The following is a 16,880-nucleotide window of genomic DNA, read 5'->3' as shown; positions in this document are numbered from 1 at the left end:
TTTACTGAAATCCAAATACACCACATCAACCGCTTTACCCTCATCCATTAGTGAAGAGCCATTGATTAAAACCAGCCTATACTCACTCCATCATAAGAAGAGTGATAGATGATCTCATTGAAAGATACAAAATTCTGAGAAGGCTTGACAGATTGGGTGCCAAACAGCTATTTCCCCAGATTAAGTCTAGAACTAGTGAACACCATTTCAGGTTAAATGGTCAACCATTTAGAACTGAGATGCAGAGAAATTTCTGCACTCAGAACATTATAAATCTTTGAATTTCTTGACTCCAGAGGGCTGTCACTGCTCAGTTGAGTAGACTTAAAACTAAGACTGACAGATTTTTAGGCATCAAGGTGCAGAGCTGGATGAACACAGCAGGCCGAGCAGAAAGGCTGACGTTTCGGGCCTAGACCCTTCATCAGAAATGGGGGAGGGGAAGAGGGTTCTGAAATAAATAGGGAGAGAGGAGGAGGCGGATAGAAGATGGATAGAGAAGAGGATAGGTGGAGAGGAAACAGACAGGTCGAAGAGGCGGGGATGGAGCCAGTAAAGGTGAGTGTAGGTGGGGAGTTAGGGAGGGGATAGGTCAGTCCAGGGAGGACGGACAGGTCAAGGAGGCTGGATGAGGTTAGTGGGTAGGAGATGGGGGTGCGGCTTGAGGTGGGAGGAGGGGATAGGTGGGAGGAAGAACAGGTTAGGGAGGTGGGGACGAGCTGGACTGGTTTTGGGATGTGGTAGGGGGAAGGGAGATTTTGAAGCTTGTGAAATCCGCATTGATACCATTGGGCTGCAGGGTTCCCAAGCGGAATATGAGTTGCTGTTCCTTCAACGTTTGGGTGGCATTGTTGTGGCACTGCAGGAGGCCCAGGATAATGGTTATGAATGATTTGGGAATTAGATGAGAAACTGGTGTTTGAAGGTCAACCATGATCCTACTGAGAAGCAGAGTAGATGTGACAGGCCACGTTGCCTGTTCTCGCTTCTGTTTTTTAATCTTTTTTTACAATCGAAGTTCGATAAGAACTGTCAGTACTGTGGAGCTATATGTGAGCAAAATCGTGACCTTTAGGAAAGGCAAAAAATAACCTGTTTCCATCATTGTTCTGCAACTTATCGTCAATCATTTTGTTCATACCCATGTGTATATTCATGTGTTACAGTAACAACTTGAACTATCAGGAAAGTCTCATAAAGCTCCTTCTTGGGATTGAGATTCTGCAGGTAAACTGATTGCAAAAGTTGTGGTTGGCACAGTGAGTAATAAGTGCACATTTCTTGTGGTTTATTCTTGAATTTTTCTTTCTCTCTTAGCCTTCTGTTATGAACACATTATTTGAAAAAATTCCTGAATTTATGTATGATGGGTAAGTCTCACTTTTCTTTCATTGTATAGTTTTTGTAGTTCCCATAGCCTATAGAGAGTATGTTCGCATGAAGGCAATTGCCCACTGTATGTATCAGATAGTTTAGAGTAGCCTTATTATTAAACAAGGCTGTAGAAAATTACAATACAATTCAATGCAATAAAGGAACAGATCCTTTGGCCCACCAAGGCTGTGTCAATTCTAATCCTTATTTAAACCCGGTAGTTACTGCTTCCGTGTTGTTTCTATCCTTCCGTTCGCCTCCCATTCATGAGTCTATCAAGACATGCATTAAACATTGTGAACGTGCCTGCTTCCACCACCTCCACTGGCAGTGCATTCCAGGCACCCACCACTCTCTGTGTGAAAAATTTTCCCTGTATTTCTCCTCTAAACTTTCCTGTCACCTTGATCCTGTGTCCTCTTGTAGTTCACCTTTCCCTGGGAAAACATCTCTGACTATCCACCCTATCTATGGCTCTCATAATTTTGTAAACCTCTATCAGGTCGCCCCTCAACCTCAGTCTTTCCAGTGAAAACAATTGAATTTATCCAACCTTTCCTCATAACTGAAACTTTTCAGATCAGGCAACATCCTAGTAAACCTTCTCTGCATTCTCTCCATTACTACTGAAACGCTTTTGTAAAGACTGGAATTTTAAATTTTTCTATATTTTTGATTGTGGACTGAAGTGAGAGAAGAACTTTTTTAAAAGCCAAGGATTGTTGAAAGATTGCTGCAATTTTGAAAGCAAATAACCTGACACTCATTGAAAGTGCTGTTAACATGGTTGCTTGTGAAGCAGTATTTGAAAGCTGAGGGTGTATACAAATGGAGATTCTGCTGGCAACATGTAGCTTATTGGTCTGTGAACTAGTTAACTAGTGAACTAGCCTGTTAACTAGTGAACTGTTGACAATTACATAGGTCTACTGTCTGCCAACATCTATGTAATTGGTTCTCAGGTAGCTGAACAACTTTAACAAGATCAGGAGATGCCATGAGACCTCTACCATTTCAGAAGCGCGCTCTGTTCTCTGCAGTAAAAGCCACTTTGAACCTGAAGAAAGCCAGTTTATTTTTCCTACAGCAGTTGCTGTAAGATGAGAATTTTAATTAATAAGTCAGAGACCTTTTATATGTGTAAACCAACCACTTTGTGTCACCTGCAAAGAAGTGAAAGCTTCCAGAGAAGGAAGACTGAAAAGCAGCATGCGATATATAGAACTGCTGATGCTGGAGTCAGACATAACACAGTGTGGAGCTGGAGGAACACAGCAGGCTAGGCAACATCAGAGGAGCAGGAAAGCTGACGTTTTGGGTCAGGACCCTTCTTCAGAAAAGCAGCATTCTGATTAGCTTAAGAACCATCTTAGCAGATCCTGTGAACGGAGAACACTGAACTGCTTTCTCAGTTTTCCCTCATTCAGTAATACTCATTTTTTTTCTTGTCTGTGTATTTGTGTATGTAAAGGGGAGTTTAAAAGGAGGTTAGAGTTTTAATTAGTAGAACCATATGACACTTGTTCATGATTGTTTGCCTGTGACTACAGTCTGTTCTGTTGTGAATGAATAGTAATTCTTATAAGTACAGAAACCTGGTTTGTGCTTTCTGTCAATCTGGGTCTGAAAATCAACTAAATTGGAGATTTTGCAGACTTTTATAAAATCCTTAACTTTTGTCATGACTCCAGGAATACCAGGGCTCAATTTCCAGCATGCACTCCCATAATCGGCTGGCACAGTGGCTCAGTTTTTAGCACTGCTACCTCACAGCCTCAGGGACCTGGGCTTGATTCCACCCTGACATGATTGTCTGTGTGGAGTTTGCACATTCTGCCCATGTCTGCGTGGGTTTCCACCCACAGTCTAAAGATGTGCATGTTAGCTGGATTGGCCATACTAAATTGTTCATAGTGTTCAGGGATGTGCAAGCTAGGTGGATTAGCCATGGGAAATGCAGGGTTGCGGGGAGAGGGTAGGGGGAGTCAGTCTGGGTGGGATGCTTTTCAGAGGGTATTTGTGGACTCGATGGGCTGAATGGCCTGCTTCCATATTGTAGGGATTCTATGATTCAATGCCTACCATGCTACTCTAACATTATCTACCTTAAAGGAAAACTAATGATTCAACGTTCTTCCCCTATGCTCACCATTATTATTCTTCCTTTCCTCAACCAGTATCAAAGCAGATTGGAATGTTATTCATTTAATAATTGCTTGTGGAACCTGCCAATAACAGCAGTTCAAAAATAGTAATGAATTGGATTTGAAATCCTTTGTGATATCTGAATAATGCCTGGGAGTCTGTCTTTATTACAGTTTAGTTAGTTATTACTGTATAGTTTAAATAAAAGTAGATACATCACTTCTTGAATACAGTAATAACAATAGACTATTGGTTTTCAAAATTCCATCGTCAGATTTTTAATACCTGGGACTTTTAGGGACTAAGATGGTTTGTAAAATAAAAGACAACTGATTTAAAAGATGGTCACAGCAATCATCTGACCACACAGGTTTGCCAAGATCTGTGAAACTAACTTGAAGTGAACAAAATCATTTGAACTGAAATTAACACCTTTTAATTAAAAAGTACGGAAAACTAGTCTACCCAGTCAGTCATCTACTCATTTCCCACGTTGATTTGCATCAGTGTGATAAGTTTCACATTTTGGAGATGTAGGACATTGTCTACAATTTTGGAGCTTAGAAGCCAAAAGCTCAGACATTGGAATCAACAATCAAACTGTATTTCAGGGAGTTTCTTTAGTAGAGCAGGGGAGATGGATTTGTGATGAGAACAAATTGGAGAAAGCTCTTTCTCTCTCTGTCAGCCTCTTAAGAAGGAACAATGTCCAGTGATAGAACTGATTAAAAGGAAACATCAGGATACTGACAACTCAAAGGACAACAGAAATACTTGCTACTCTGAGGATACAAGACATCAATTAACAAACCATAAACAAAAACAGAAATTGCTGGAAAAGCTCAGCAGATCTGGCAGTATCTGTGGAGAGAAATCAGAGTTAATATTTTGGGTCAAGTGACCCTTCATCAAAACTCAACTCAACTCCATTCTGAGGAAGGGTTATTTGATCCAAAATGTTAACTCTGATTTCTCTCCACATATGCTGCCAGACCTGCTGAGCTTTTCCAGCAATTTTTGTTTTTGTTTCTGATTTACGGCATCCGCAGTTCGTTTGGTTTTTGTTTGGTAATTAACTAAACCCTTTAAAGACACCATCAGGCCTTTAAACTGTAGATTTCCTTTGTCAACCTTTTGCACTGGACAACATCCCTCTTGAACATCGAACCTCTGCGCATGTATATTTTTTGAAGTTGCATTTTATTATTTTTCTCTGAGTTAACAAATAATAAAATGATCCTTTTTACCACTCAATATAACATTGTAATTGATTCCTTGTTGCTTTTGGTGAACCAGTTAATTACTTTTTTAATGGAGCTAAAAACAATGTAAATTTTAGTTGTGGCCAACTGACGAGGTTGAAAAGAAGGAAGTCAAATCACCCATCCTTACCTGGTTGTAACATCTGATATATCTTTATACGGGCATGTTTTCCAATGATCACACCATTTGGTTTCCTGAGGTAGGCTGTTAACCTACATGATCTAACTATTTGATAATACCTCCTTGTGAGTTAATGCTGATTGATATTAGTGTAGAGTAATGTGAGAACAGAACTTTGACTAGGTGAGTTATTGAACTACTGTCAGAATCTCAATTCTTTGATACCCCTCTCCCTGCATGTGTGAAAATAGATTTCCTTTAAGCAAGTTTTCTCTATTTCAGTATTCCAGAGGATGGAATTAACATGCCACGACTCATCATCAGTCAGTTTAAATGGTTGGACAGGATCATAGATAGTAAGGTAAGCACAAAACTATTATCTTTACAACCCTCTGTCCACCCCTACCTGGTTAAGATAAGTGCTTATACAACCGTAACATCTTGTTTAATTTGTTAATTTGATTCTGATTGATTAATTTGCTGTTTGAGCGCAAGTCTAGAGTCATCTGCGCAATCAGTGGAGAGGAAAATGGATGCCTTTGAGAGGTCACCACTTAAGAGGCAATTTGTTTGCATTGTCTTTTCATTGATGTCTCCCCCCTTCAAAAAAAGGGAAAAGTGTTACACTGCTTGGTGAGCCTATCTATAATTTTGATTTTTAATTGATCATTGACCATGATCAGTAACTGAATGTCATTTGCCAAGGAATGTCTGAGTTATTAAATTAGCACAAGGCCATATTTGGAAAACTAGTTTGGTGTACGCTGACATAGGAAGGACATTGAAACCACAAAGTGTATGCAGTTTAGATTCATTTGAACGACTGGGATTATTTTCACTGCAGCAGGAAAAGGATAAGAGAATCTTAAGTTTCAGCATTATGAAGATTTTGTAGGGTAAATTTGAAATTTTTTTTATCGATATCCTGTGACTCCTCAATTTAAAATTGTCAAAAAGTGACAGTTGTGAGGAGAAATATTTATGCAGATATGAAGTATTGTGGATTTGCCACAGTGAAGCAGAATTCATTGCATCTTTTGAGAAGCACCAGAAAATGCACGACTAAAGCAGGAAGTTAGGGGACTGGGATTCACCTTTGCCTGCTCTAACAAAGAGCTGGCACAGGTACAATAGGCTGAATGGCCTCCTCCTGCACTGCAAATGTCTGTTTGGTCAGAGATTTTGTTATGATGCCAGCTATTATTATTTTATTATGATAATTTTGGAATAAAGCCGTCACCACATAATACACAATGTCATTTGGAATTGATTTAGAGAGTTACTAGAAGTTAATATTCTAATTTGTTGCTTATTGGCATCTTTGAATAAGATAATTATCTTGTAAATATGCCTGTGAATTCTTGCACACTCTCTTGCTGTATTCTATTGGTTAGTTACATTTGTTTACCTATTGGTTTGTAAATGGACGATATTTTCTGTTTTATGTTTGTTTATGGCATTCAAGAACTGAACAGTACACCATATGATCATTCCTTATTTCCCTGTCTGGTTTGTTCCAGGATTTGACTAGTAAGATTATGCAGCTGATTAGTGTTGCTCCTCTTGAAATTCAGCAGGATATCATCATCAGCTTGCCAGAAATTTTGGAAGATGCCCAACACAATGAAATTGCCAAAGAACTTAAGTAAGCTAGATCTGGAATATGTGGTGAATGCCCTTTTATATATAGCTGAGAGTTAAGCTCCTCTGGTGACTAAGTTTATCAGTGTACTTTCCAAGGTGAGGCTGAACCATATAGTCCCACTCTGTTCATATTGATCTAGTGGAGTCACTTGTATTTTTGGTTCATTGCCTCTGGCTTAAAGAATGTGAGAATAATATCAACCTAGCTTGCACTCCTGACATGTATCTATACCCTGGGCTTCACTGTAGCCTCCCCACCTCACCCCATCATGTTCAGTTTGGCTTAGGCTATAGAAAGCATTTAAATCCCAATTGCCAATATTGGCAATATGACCCAATGCACGTCAGTTGGGAAGAGAAAATTAAAAGTGACCAGCTACTTTTAACAGCTTTCTTTGTTAATGCTGCAGAGTAAATTTTATATTCGCTTTACAACATATATTGTGAAATATTTTAGCTGTAAAAATTACTGTCATAGCTGTGACCTTAATAATAACAATTTGGCTTGTACAACAGCTGAGCCTAGGAAGATATTTGTAATACTATGCAAAATGCAGAGGTTTAACTATTCATGGAAAAAATCTATACGATTAAGTACAATTACCAGATTAGACAATTGGGGAAACAAATCTCCACTTTCCAAGTGCAAGCTTATATTTTTCTTCTGCTATTTGGACTTTTTTTTCCCAAAGAAAATAATTATCTCCACTTGTTTAACGTAACCACAGTAGTACATATTGTCCCACTGGTCTGGTCAGGGCAATGCATACAAAAAGCCTTAGTGTAACCTCTGTAGACTGGCACAGCACGATTCTGCTTATTTAACCATTATTTTTAAATTGTTGTTCCATCATAGAGTTATACAGCACAGAAACAGAGCTGTGCTGACCATAATCCCATCTAAACTAGTCCCACCCGCTTGCTCCTGGCCCATATCCCTCCAAACCTTTCCCATTCACATACTTAACCAAATGTCTGTAAACGTTGTAATTGTACCCGCATTCAACACTTCCTCTGGAAGTTCATTCCACACACAAACCACCCTCTGTGTAAAAATTTTCTCATCATGTCTTTTTAAATCTCTCTCCTCTCATCTTTAAAAATTTTCCGTTTAGTCTTGAAATCTCCCATCCTGTGGGAAAAGCCAACTATCGTTAACTCTATCTATACCCCTCTTTATTTTATAAACTTCCGTCTCTCAGCCTCCTACGCTTCAGTGGAAAAAGTCTCAGCCAATCCAGGCTTTCTTTATAACATTGAAAGTGAAGTGTGTGTTATGACTGTCAAATTTCTTTCTACATCTCTTGAAATGCAATTTTGTTTAAATTTATTGTATGACAATGTTCTCTTTTTTTTTCACTTTTTGTGTTAATTCGTATTCCAATCAGTTCTACATGATTTATGTTCTTTCTGACAGTTCCTTGTTGCAACGGAACACTCAGCTGACAGTGCCCATCTTGGATGCCCTCTCTAGCCTCAATCTACAGGCTGAGCTATTGATAGAGGTGAGCCTCCCTCATCTGAAGTTGCAGTATTTAAAATTTGAAACTCCCTCACTTTCTGTTCAGCTTTAGAATGTGAACATAGATAATTGTAAAATTTTTAAAATGGAACTTCTTGTACTACTGCTTCTATGTGCTACAATTGAAAACAGAAAGCAAAGCACCAGTACAAATGCGTTTTTGTTAGGGAGCATTTTGAGACACTTCAATTTCCTAAGTGTCTTTGATTGTTGAGGTAGGAACAAAGTTAGCCATTGTATTCATCCCACCTAGAAAAGTGCACATGTACTTCTGATCTGGAATGTACTACTTGGGTAAGGAAGATTCAGTACAGTGGTAACTTTGAAAGCAAAATCAGAAATTGTTGGAAAAACTCAGCAGGTCTGGCAACATCTGTGAAGAGAAAACAGAGTTAATGTTTGGTCTAGTGATCCTAATGGTGGCATAGTGGTAATGTCACTGAGGCGCAAGATTATGTTCTGGGACAAGGGTTCATGTCTCACCAGATCGCTGGAGGACTTTAAATTCCGTTGATAAATCAGGAATTGATAGCTAGTCTCAGTAATGGTGCCCATGAAACCATAATTGATCATCATGAAATATCCATTCTTGTTAACTAATGTTCTTTTAATGAAGAAAATCTGCCATCCTTACCTGGTCTGGTGTATTTGTGGCTTCACGTGCACAGTACTATGTTGATTCTTCACAGCCCACTGTAATGACCTATTAAGATGTTGATTTCAAGGACAATTAGGCAATAACAAATTCTGGCCTTGCCAGTGAAAACCACATCACAGGAAAGAATGGGAAAATCATAGAATCCCTGCAGTGCAGAAAAAGGTCATTCGGCCCATCGAGTCTGCAACGACCTTCTGAAGAGCATCCCACCCAGACTCTCCTCGAAACCCTGTACCCCCCCAACCACATTTACCATGGCTAATCTGAGGTTACATAATCCAGATCATCTGTTGTTCCTTTCAAAGCCCCCAAATCAAAAATCGAAAACCTCATTTAGCTCAGTTCCCTCATGAAACAGTTGACAATTCCACCTCCATCCTAAAACTATTCAGAGTTCTATTCACGGTTCTATTCAATCAACTTCAGGAGTCAGTGGAACTAATTGAGTAGTTCTTACGAAGAGCTAGTACGGACACAATAGACTGAAGAATAGAGCATATTTAGTTCATTTGAAAGGAGACGATTTCTTTCTGGACTCCATGAACAACTACACTTGAAAGGATTTGAAACCATTGTAAATCTCCCATTATTATCAGAAATAGCTGGAGAAACTCAGCAGGTGTGGCAACCTCTGTTCTGAACAGAGTTCTGAAGAAAGATCACGGACCTGAAATGTTGACTATTCTTTCTCTGCACAGTTGCTGCCAGACTTGCTGAGTTTCTCCAGCTATTTCTAATTTTGTTTCAGATTTCCAGTATCCACAGTTCTTTCAATTTTTATTATCTTGGGTTCGGTGTCCGAAAGGAGAATATGCAAGTTTTTTATTTCCAATACTGTACATTGTCCCTGCCCAGTGAATAAACATGCAGCCTCCTCTTGAAGATTACCCCATTGACTCAGTAAAAACTGTAAATTGAGCAGAGTGGGGATTTGTGGAGCGGCAAGGGTGCTGAGTGAAAAATGTTTCATAATGTTCCCCTGTCTTCTTGTGTGATGTGAGCCAGTCTTCTGCCAACACCACTGTTGCCTGTGGCTCCCTAAAGTGTAGTGTGATGCTGCTAATTCTTTAAGCCACCTCTTTGGGTTCTGAAAAAACAGCATCAGTTACCCCAGGGAACTGATTGCTTTTCATGAGAGAATCCTGACAGTGATTGTGCCTGACTGTATGGGGAGGTGATGGCCTAGTGGTATTATCGCTGGACTGTTAATCCAGAGACCCGCCACGACAGATGGTGGAATTTGAATTCACTAAAAAAAATGTGGAATTAAGAATCTAATGATGACTATGAATCCATTGTTGATTGTCAGAAAAAACCTATCTGGTTCACTAATGTCCTTTAGGGATGGAAACTGCCATCCTTACCTGGTCTGGTCTACATGTTACTTCAGACCCACAGCACTGTGGTTGACTCTTAACTGCCCTCTGGGCAATAAATGCTGCCTGGTCAGCGATGCCCTCAACCCGTTAATGAATTTAAAAACAAAAAAATACAGCTATAGCTAATCTCATCTTCATCTGGTATTTGCATTTCTGCTTCCAGTATGGACAATTGGATTGAAATCTGAAGACATAATCCTGGACCATAAATTATTGGGTTAACCTGCATCAGGAAACCCATCTATATAACTTACAGCCATATCATATGATGCATTTATCCATTCGAAAATACAAATTTATATATATTACCGATATTTTGAAAAAATGCTTTATCTTGATGTATGGATGGAAAATTGAAGACACATTCTCATACAGAGCAGCCATAGGGTACTTTCATATCGGAAAAGTATTTCAGTTTATGATTCATTTCTCTTTTTTATACCTGCAGGTGCGCCATTCTGTTATGTCGACCTTGTCTGCAGTGAAACTTGATGATCTCCCTGTAATTGTCAAGTTCATTTTCCATGCCATCACAACAGAAGATGCTGTAGAGGTAAAACACTTGAATATGCTTTTTTATTAGAAATTCACAACCAAGAATGAATTGTCAGCTGTTGTTAGAAGTACTAACTGTCTGATGTATTATGATTCTTTGAGACTTTGCCTGAGCAGACAGTTGTCTTGGCTTATTACTTCTTCTGAAAGACTAAGTTCTGACAGTGCAACAATTGTTGCACGCCAGCTGAGGTTACCATGAAGGACTGTCCTTCTCAACCTCTCCTTTCACCTGAGGTGTGGTGATCGTCAGGTTAAACACCATCAGTCATCTCTCTGTAATGTATGAGCAGCCCTACAAAAGTGTCAGTCTTGATTGTCAGTGGTGATATTGTATCTGAGCCACACTATTGAGATGACGCAATTATGCACTTTTCTAGAATGATATATATTCTTAATCATTCTGGTTCAGAAATGTTATGACACATCTCCAGGACAGGTGGGACTTGGCTCAGAGTGAGGTACAGTAGCACTGCATATGAAACCCCTTCCAGAATTATAATTATTTTAATCAACCTGTTCGGACACGTTACGATGTACCTATGGGGCAAATCAGACTTGAACCTGGATCTTCTTGGCCCAGAGGTAGACACACTGCTACTGCAACACAAGAGCCCAATTTCAGATTAATATAACAAGACAAATTATATTAATTATATGTAATTCTGAAAAGAAGTTTTGGCTGCATCAACCCATGGTGTTAAGGGCAATTAGGAACTAAATGAGAAAATTATTTTTTGGTTAAATTGTTGAAGATTTTACTTGGTGTATGAGTAATTTTAGCAGTAGTGCAAAAGCCAAATATTGCAGGTGCTTGAAATCTAAATTGAAAATAGAAATTACTCAAAACATTAAGCTGCTCAGGAAGCATCTGTGAAAAAAAACAAAGTTATAGTTTCAGGTTGATGATTCTTCTTTTTTACTTTCACATGTAGTCCAAAATCTAGTTTCCAAAGGACTAAGACCATGGTGGATTTTGGATTTTCCCAGATTTTAGGTTAGCAAGCAACTGCTTCGAGTCACACTCTGAGACTTTTTATCTATGAAGATCAGTTTATGACATGATAAAGCAGCTTGATTATCGAGCTATAAATCCTTCTGATATGCTCATGGCAGGTGGTAACAGCTGGAGAACCTGCATGCCAAGAATAAACCTGGACTAATATGGAAGTCCATGGCTGTCAGCATCCTTTCAGGCAACACTGCCTGAAGAGAGATGTCAGACTGTCAGATGCTTTAAGCACCATTCCATATATTTAGTTAGTCAGAGCAGATTTCTGAAACTAGCAACAATTCACAGAAAATTAGAATCAGAGAAGATTTATGTTTAAACCTATTTTTTTAATCAACCTATTCAAAGATGTTATTACACACGTCTGGAGCATGTGGGACTTGAACCTGAGTCTCCTGGTCCAGGGGTGGGGACACTACCACTGTGTCACAAGAGGGGCTTCAGGTTTATGTTTAAAGGACAACCATAGTTACAGCTATCACCTACACTCTTATTACATGAAATCGTTGTCAGTTGCTAAGTTTTTTTTTTGTGTTGCAACCTTTCTGTTGTGTCTATGCACAATTTGATTTCAGAAATGGAAGTATAACATTATTTTGTGTAAGAAGAGTGTGCCACTTGACTCTTTAATTTTAATGTGGCTTTCATTGATGCAGCAACAGACCTTGTGGAGAAGCCTTTGAACTTTGTTTTCTGAAACTTGCACTGTTCTTTCATTTTAGGTGATTACAGAATTGCGGATGAATCTAGGATTGGAATCTTGTGTGCTTCCTTCACAACTGCAGATTAGCTGGGACAAGCAGAAACAGAAGAGTGTTACAGGGTACAATGCCAAAACGTTTTATGCATAAGTGATCCAGCTGGAATTTGAACAGTTCCTCATTGCAGTTTTATACTGAGACTCCTTATGTGTTTGAACAGAAAATAAGATTCAAAATAAGGTGGAGGCCAGATTAAAATACACCGTCCCTCTAATACAGAAATATCTAAAACTATTTATCTTTCTGATTAAACAGCTTTTTAAGAAAGAAAACTCACCTGCTATGTGGGACAATTCACAATAATGCTCCACAAGAGCTCTGTGGAATTACAAACCTATTGAGCAATGTTAGCTATGGCTTAGTTGGTAACATTCTCATTTCTGCATCAGGAGGTTGGGGGTTCAAGTCCTACTCAAGACTTGAGCACTAAAATTAAGGCCAACACTCCAGTATGTTACTGTGGGAATGCAGAACTGTTGGGGATGCCATCTTTCATGAGACCCTATTTTTCCTCCCAGGTGGACATTAGGGATTTTACGGCACTATTTCAAAGAAGAATGAGGGAGTATCCCCGGAGTTTTGCTGAATATTTGTCTCTCAATCGATTTCACAAAATGAAAAGTGATTTGATCATTAATATTTTGTGTTTTTGGGAACTTGCTATGCACAAGCTGTCTGTCCCACTTCTGGCATTACACTCAGCGCCTGGTTCCCTTGGGCATTGCACAGAAAGTAGCGGTCCTTTGCCTGTGGTTGCCCAGAATATCAGATCGCTTTTGCAGGCCTTGCAGGCCGCATTCCTGATTCTGCTGGTGGGGGACTGCCCCCACATAACTCCTTCCTTGCACCACCGCCAACTGGCTGCACGACAGCACTGCCACAGCCTTGCTGGCTATACTTTGCAAGTACTTCATTAGCTATAAAATGCTTTGAAACATCTGATAGTTGTGAAAGGTATCTTTTTATTGCTGCTTATGACTTGCAAAGTACAGTTTCCGAAATGCTTTAGAGAACTGATGATCCAGAAATGTGGTAATAAAAACAGAAATTGCCGGGAAAACTCAGCAGGTCTGGCAGCATCTGTGAAGAAACGTCAGAGTAAACATTTTGGGCCCAGTGAACCTTCTACAGAACAGAAATATGGTAATGCTTTAACATTAAGACTTTTTTTTTGTTGTACTTTAATGGAACCCGCTAAGTGGAAGAGAATATGCATCTGGCTTCTACAACTAGTCAGGAGTTTCTTAAATACAGTGCAACACTCATTCAGAAGACAAGCTTTTCTGATAATGACTGATGTTGATCAATGTGCTGTTTTTGTATTTAGAGCTTTAGTGAATCAAGAGAATGGTGGTCACGACTGTGTTGCAATCATGTTTGATGTTATCAAAGCTGCAGTAAGGTTTCAGAAAGCAACAGCTGAGGCTTGGATTAAGGTAACTCCTAAATAATAGAGATGGCAAGAACTGCAAATAATATTTTTTTTATGTTGAAGATGTCTTCAAGGCCAAAAATTTAAATAAGTTAATGGAGTGAAGCACAAAAGTCTAATATGACGCTCTTTTAGTTTTGTGTATTGTGAACCACGTGTACTCAGCTTGTATTGCACAGGCCTGTTATTATGGAACCAAATCAATATCAGGACCTGTGACTATTAGCATTGAACCTCCGTGTTCGCAAGGAACTGTCATCTCAGAAGCAGTTAAAAATCAAATATATTGGGTCTGGAGTCATAAATAGAATGACAGATTTCCTTTCCTAAAGGGCATTGGTAAATCAGATGGCAATCAATCATAGTTTCTGGCACCATGACATTGAGTACATTCAATTTTAGATATTATTAATGGAATTTGATTTCTACCGGCTGCCATAGTGATATTTAAGGTCAAAAATCACACAATACCAGGTTATAGCCTGGCAGGTTTATTTGAAAACACAAGCTTTCGGAGCCTCGCTCTTTCTTCAGGTGTCAGTAGCTTGTGTTTTCAAATAAACCTGTAGGACTATAACCTGGTGTTGTGCGATTTTTGACCCTGTCCACCCCAGTCCAACACTGGCATCTCCAGATCATAGTGGTATTTAACTCTGTGGTTTGCAGACCATTAGCTGGGCCCTCTGAATTATTAGTCGAGTGACATTAGTGCTAGGCCAACACCACCTGCATGTTTCAAATTCTTTGAAGCACTATAGGGGGCATCCTCCTTTATACACTATATCTTCCTACATCAAAGATACATGTCAGAGATAGGCCCTCATGATGTGTCCCAAATCCTTTGAAGACAATTTATTCATGAAAACAGTTGTAGTTGTTTACATCAAAGCTATTTCTTTAAATTCTTTTTTAAAAAGGCATTTTAACTATTACCTTTCTATGCTATAGTTAATGGATGTGTTTACCTTTGTTTATTATTCTAATCATCAAATTTGTACCTTACTTTCGCGTGACCACCATAATTACTTTCAATTATTTCCTTACACAAACACTTTTCCTGAATAATGTACAGACTCTGAAAGCAAAAGACAAGCTTTGCTACTTTCTCATGACATTTCAAAGTCAACCAGTTTCCCTTGGAAAGTCTGCTGCTCTATAGTACAAAGAGCTTGGAACCTTTAAATCTCTAGGGAGTCCAGTAAGGACCCCCCTCCTTCTTTTTCATCCACAAACTCTATCGGACTGGCCCTAACATCTGCAGAGATAGATTTAATAATATCCTTCTTTGATCATGAAGTTGGATAACAAGTGAGAAATTTTAAAGTCATTTCCTTTTGTAAATGACCATCTTTACAATATAATAAACATGCCAATTAAAAAGCCTGCAAGGGCTGTTTCCTCTTGGAAAGAAGAAAGCTCGGAGGAGATCTGATAGAGGTTTTCAAAATCATGAGTGGGATGGATAGAGTCGACAAGGGGAAACTGGTCCCACTTGTCAAAGGAGCGAGAATAAGAGGGCATAGACTTAAAGTGATCTGTAAAAGAAGCAAGGGTGAAATGTGGCAACACCTTTTCATTTAGTGAATATGGAATGCACTGTTTGCAGGTGTGTTGGAGGCAGGTTCCTTTGAGGCATTCAGGAAGGCATTGGCTGATTATTTGGATAAAAATAGTGTGCAAGGTTATATGCAAAAAGTATGAGATGAGCACTAGTTAATGATGCTCATTTAGTGAGGCAGTGCAGGCATGAGGGGCAAATGGTCTCTTCTGAGCTGTAACACATCTGTGATTCTATGAAGTATGGTTTGCTTTTTTTGGGAAGACATCTTAAGTGCAAAATTTAAGTGCAAAACTGTTTATTCTTTAATACATACATTTCTGCAGCACATTTAACACTTACCAACTATGGTCTTTCAGACACTGTTTAGTGGATAGAAATACATTCCTCTTTGTATGCTGGATTTGTGAGATCTAAAAAAATAGAAAATAAACACAGTAGAAATGAGAGGTCTTTTTCTTAATTTCATTGTTTCTAATTAGCTCACATCCTCCTAGAAATCACTGATACTTTCTTGGACACAATTGCGAGGACGTCAGCATTCTGCTGGTTTTCATCCGAACTCGAATCACAAATGCTGTTAGGATAATTAAAAATAGAGGGAAACATAGCCAGACCTTGTGCTGTGCTTAGCCGACATCCCATGCAAGTGCATCACTTGTGGGACTGGGTGAGTGTGATCGTAATTAGCAGAACCATAACTCACTTTTACCTCTGTTCTGATAAGCCAGATGTGATGAGGTCTGTTATTGCTCCCAAACCACTGCTCCAGTGGATTCAGATAACTGGATTTACTGGGATTAAATCTGAAACTGTCTATACTTCGCACCTGAGTATCATACCTAACCATACGAAAGGAAGATATCTTCCCTGCCTTAGTACTGAATGCCTCCACTTACGAAGCCAAAAATTCCATGTGCTTTGCTAACCATTTAATTTATCCTACCTTCAACGATCTATCAACAGGTCCCTGTAGCCTTTTTGGTACTGTACCATTAAGTCCATATTGTGTTTCCACATCCCTTTTGCCAAAATACGTCCCCTTACTCTTCTGAGACTTGCATTTATATAGCACCTTTTGTGACCTCACATCATCCCAAAACAATTTACAATAAAGTATATTTGAAGTGTAATTATTATAGTCATGTGGAAAGCTTGGCAGCCAAGTTTCTAACAACCGTAATGAGATAATGAGCAGATCATCTGTTTTAGTGATGTTGGTTCAGGATAAATTTTGACCGGGGCATCAACAGAACTCCCTTGTGTTTCTTCACGCTTTGCCAAGTCCTCAATTATACCCTTTTAAGTGAACAGACAGGACCTCACCTCAAAGATGGCCCCTCAGACATTGCAGTATTCCCCCAGCACCAGAGTGTAAACATAGATTATGTGGTTAATTCTTTGATATAGTACTTGTTCCTAAGATATTGATGTGAAAGAAAACATAAAGAATAATA

General features: G+C 39.0%; 1 protein-coding gene across 1 annotated transcript in view; it reads left to right on the top strand.

Annotated features, from left to right (window-relative positions):
* The first annotated feature begins 1,155 nt into the window (after window positions 1-1,155).
* Window positions 1,156-16,880, top strand: part of fancd2 (FA complementation group D2) — a 51,242-nt gene continuing 35,517 nt past the window's right edge. The window contains exons 1-8 of the mRNA XM_048606685.1: window positions 1,156-1,227; window positions 1,318-1,370; window positions 5,185-5,263; window positions 6,423-6,547; window positions 7,964-8,051; window positions 10,554-10,658; window positions 12,395-12,495; window positions 13,761-13,869. Of these exons, the coding sequence (XP_048462642.1) occupies window positions 1,156-1,227; window positions 1,318-1,370; window positions 5,185-5,263; window positions 6,423-6,547; window positions 7,964-8,051; window positions 10,554-10,658; window positions 12,395-12,495; window positions 13,761-13,869 (732 nt within the window). The remainder of the gene's footprint in view (window positions 1,228-1,317; window positions 1,371-5,184; window positions 5,264-6,422; window positions 6,548-7,963; window positions 8,052-10,553; window positions 10,659-12,394; window positions 12,496-13,760; window positions 13,870-16,880) is intronic.

The sequence above is a fragment of the Rhincodon typus genome, chromosome 16 (assembly GCF_021869965.1).
Source record: "Rhincodon typus isolate 14 chromosome 16, sRhiTyp1.1, whole genome shotgun sequence".
Taxonomy (NCBI): domain Eukaryota; kingdom Metazoa; phylum Chordata; class Chondrichthyes; order Orectolobiformes; family Rhincodontidae; genus Rhincodon; species Rhincodon typus.
This window is presented reverse-complemented; position numbering and strand designations above follow the sequence as displayed.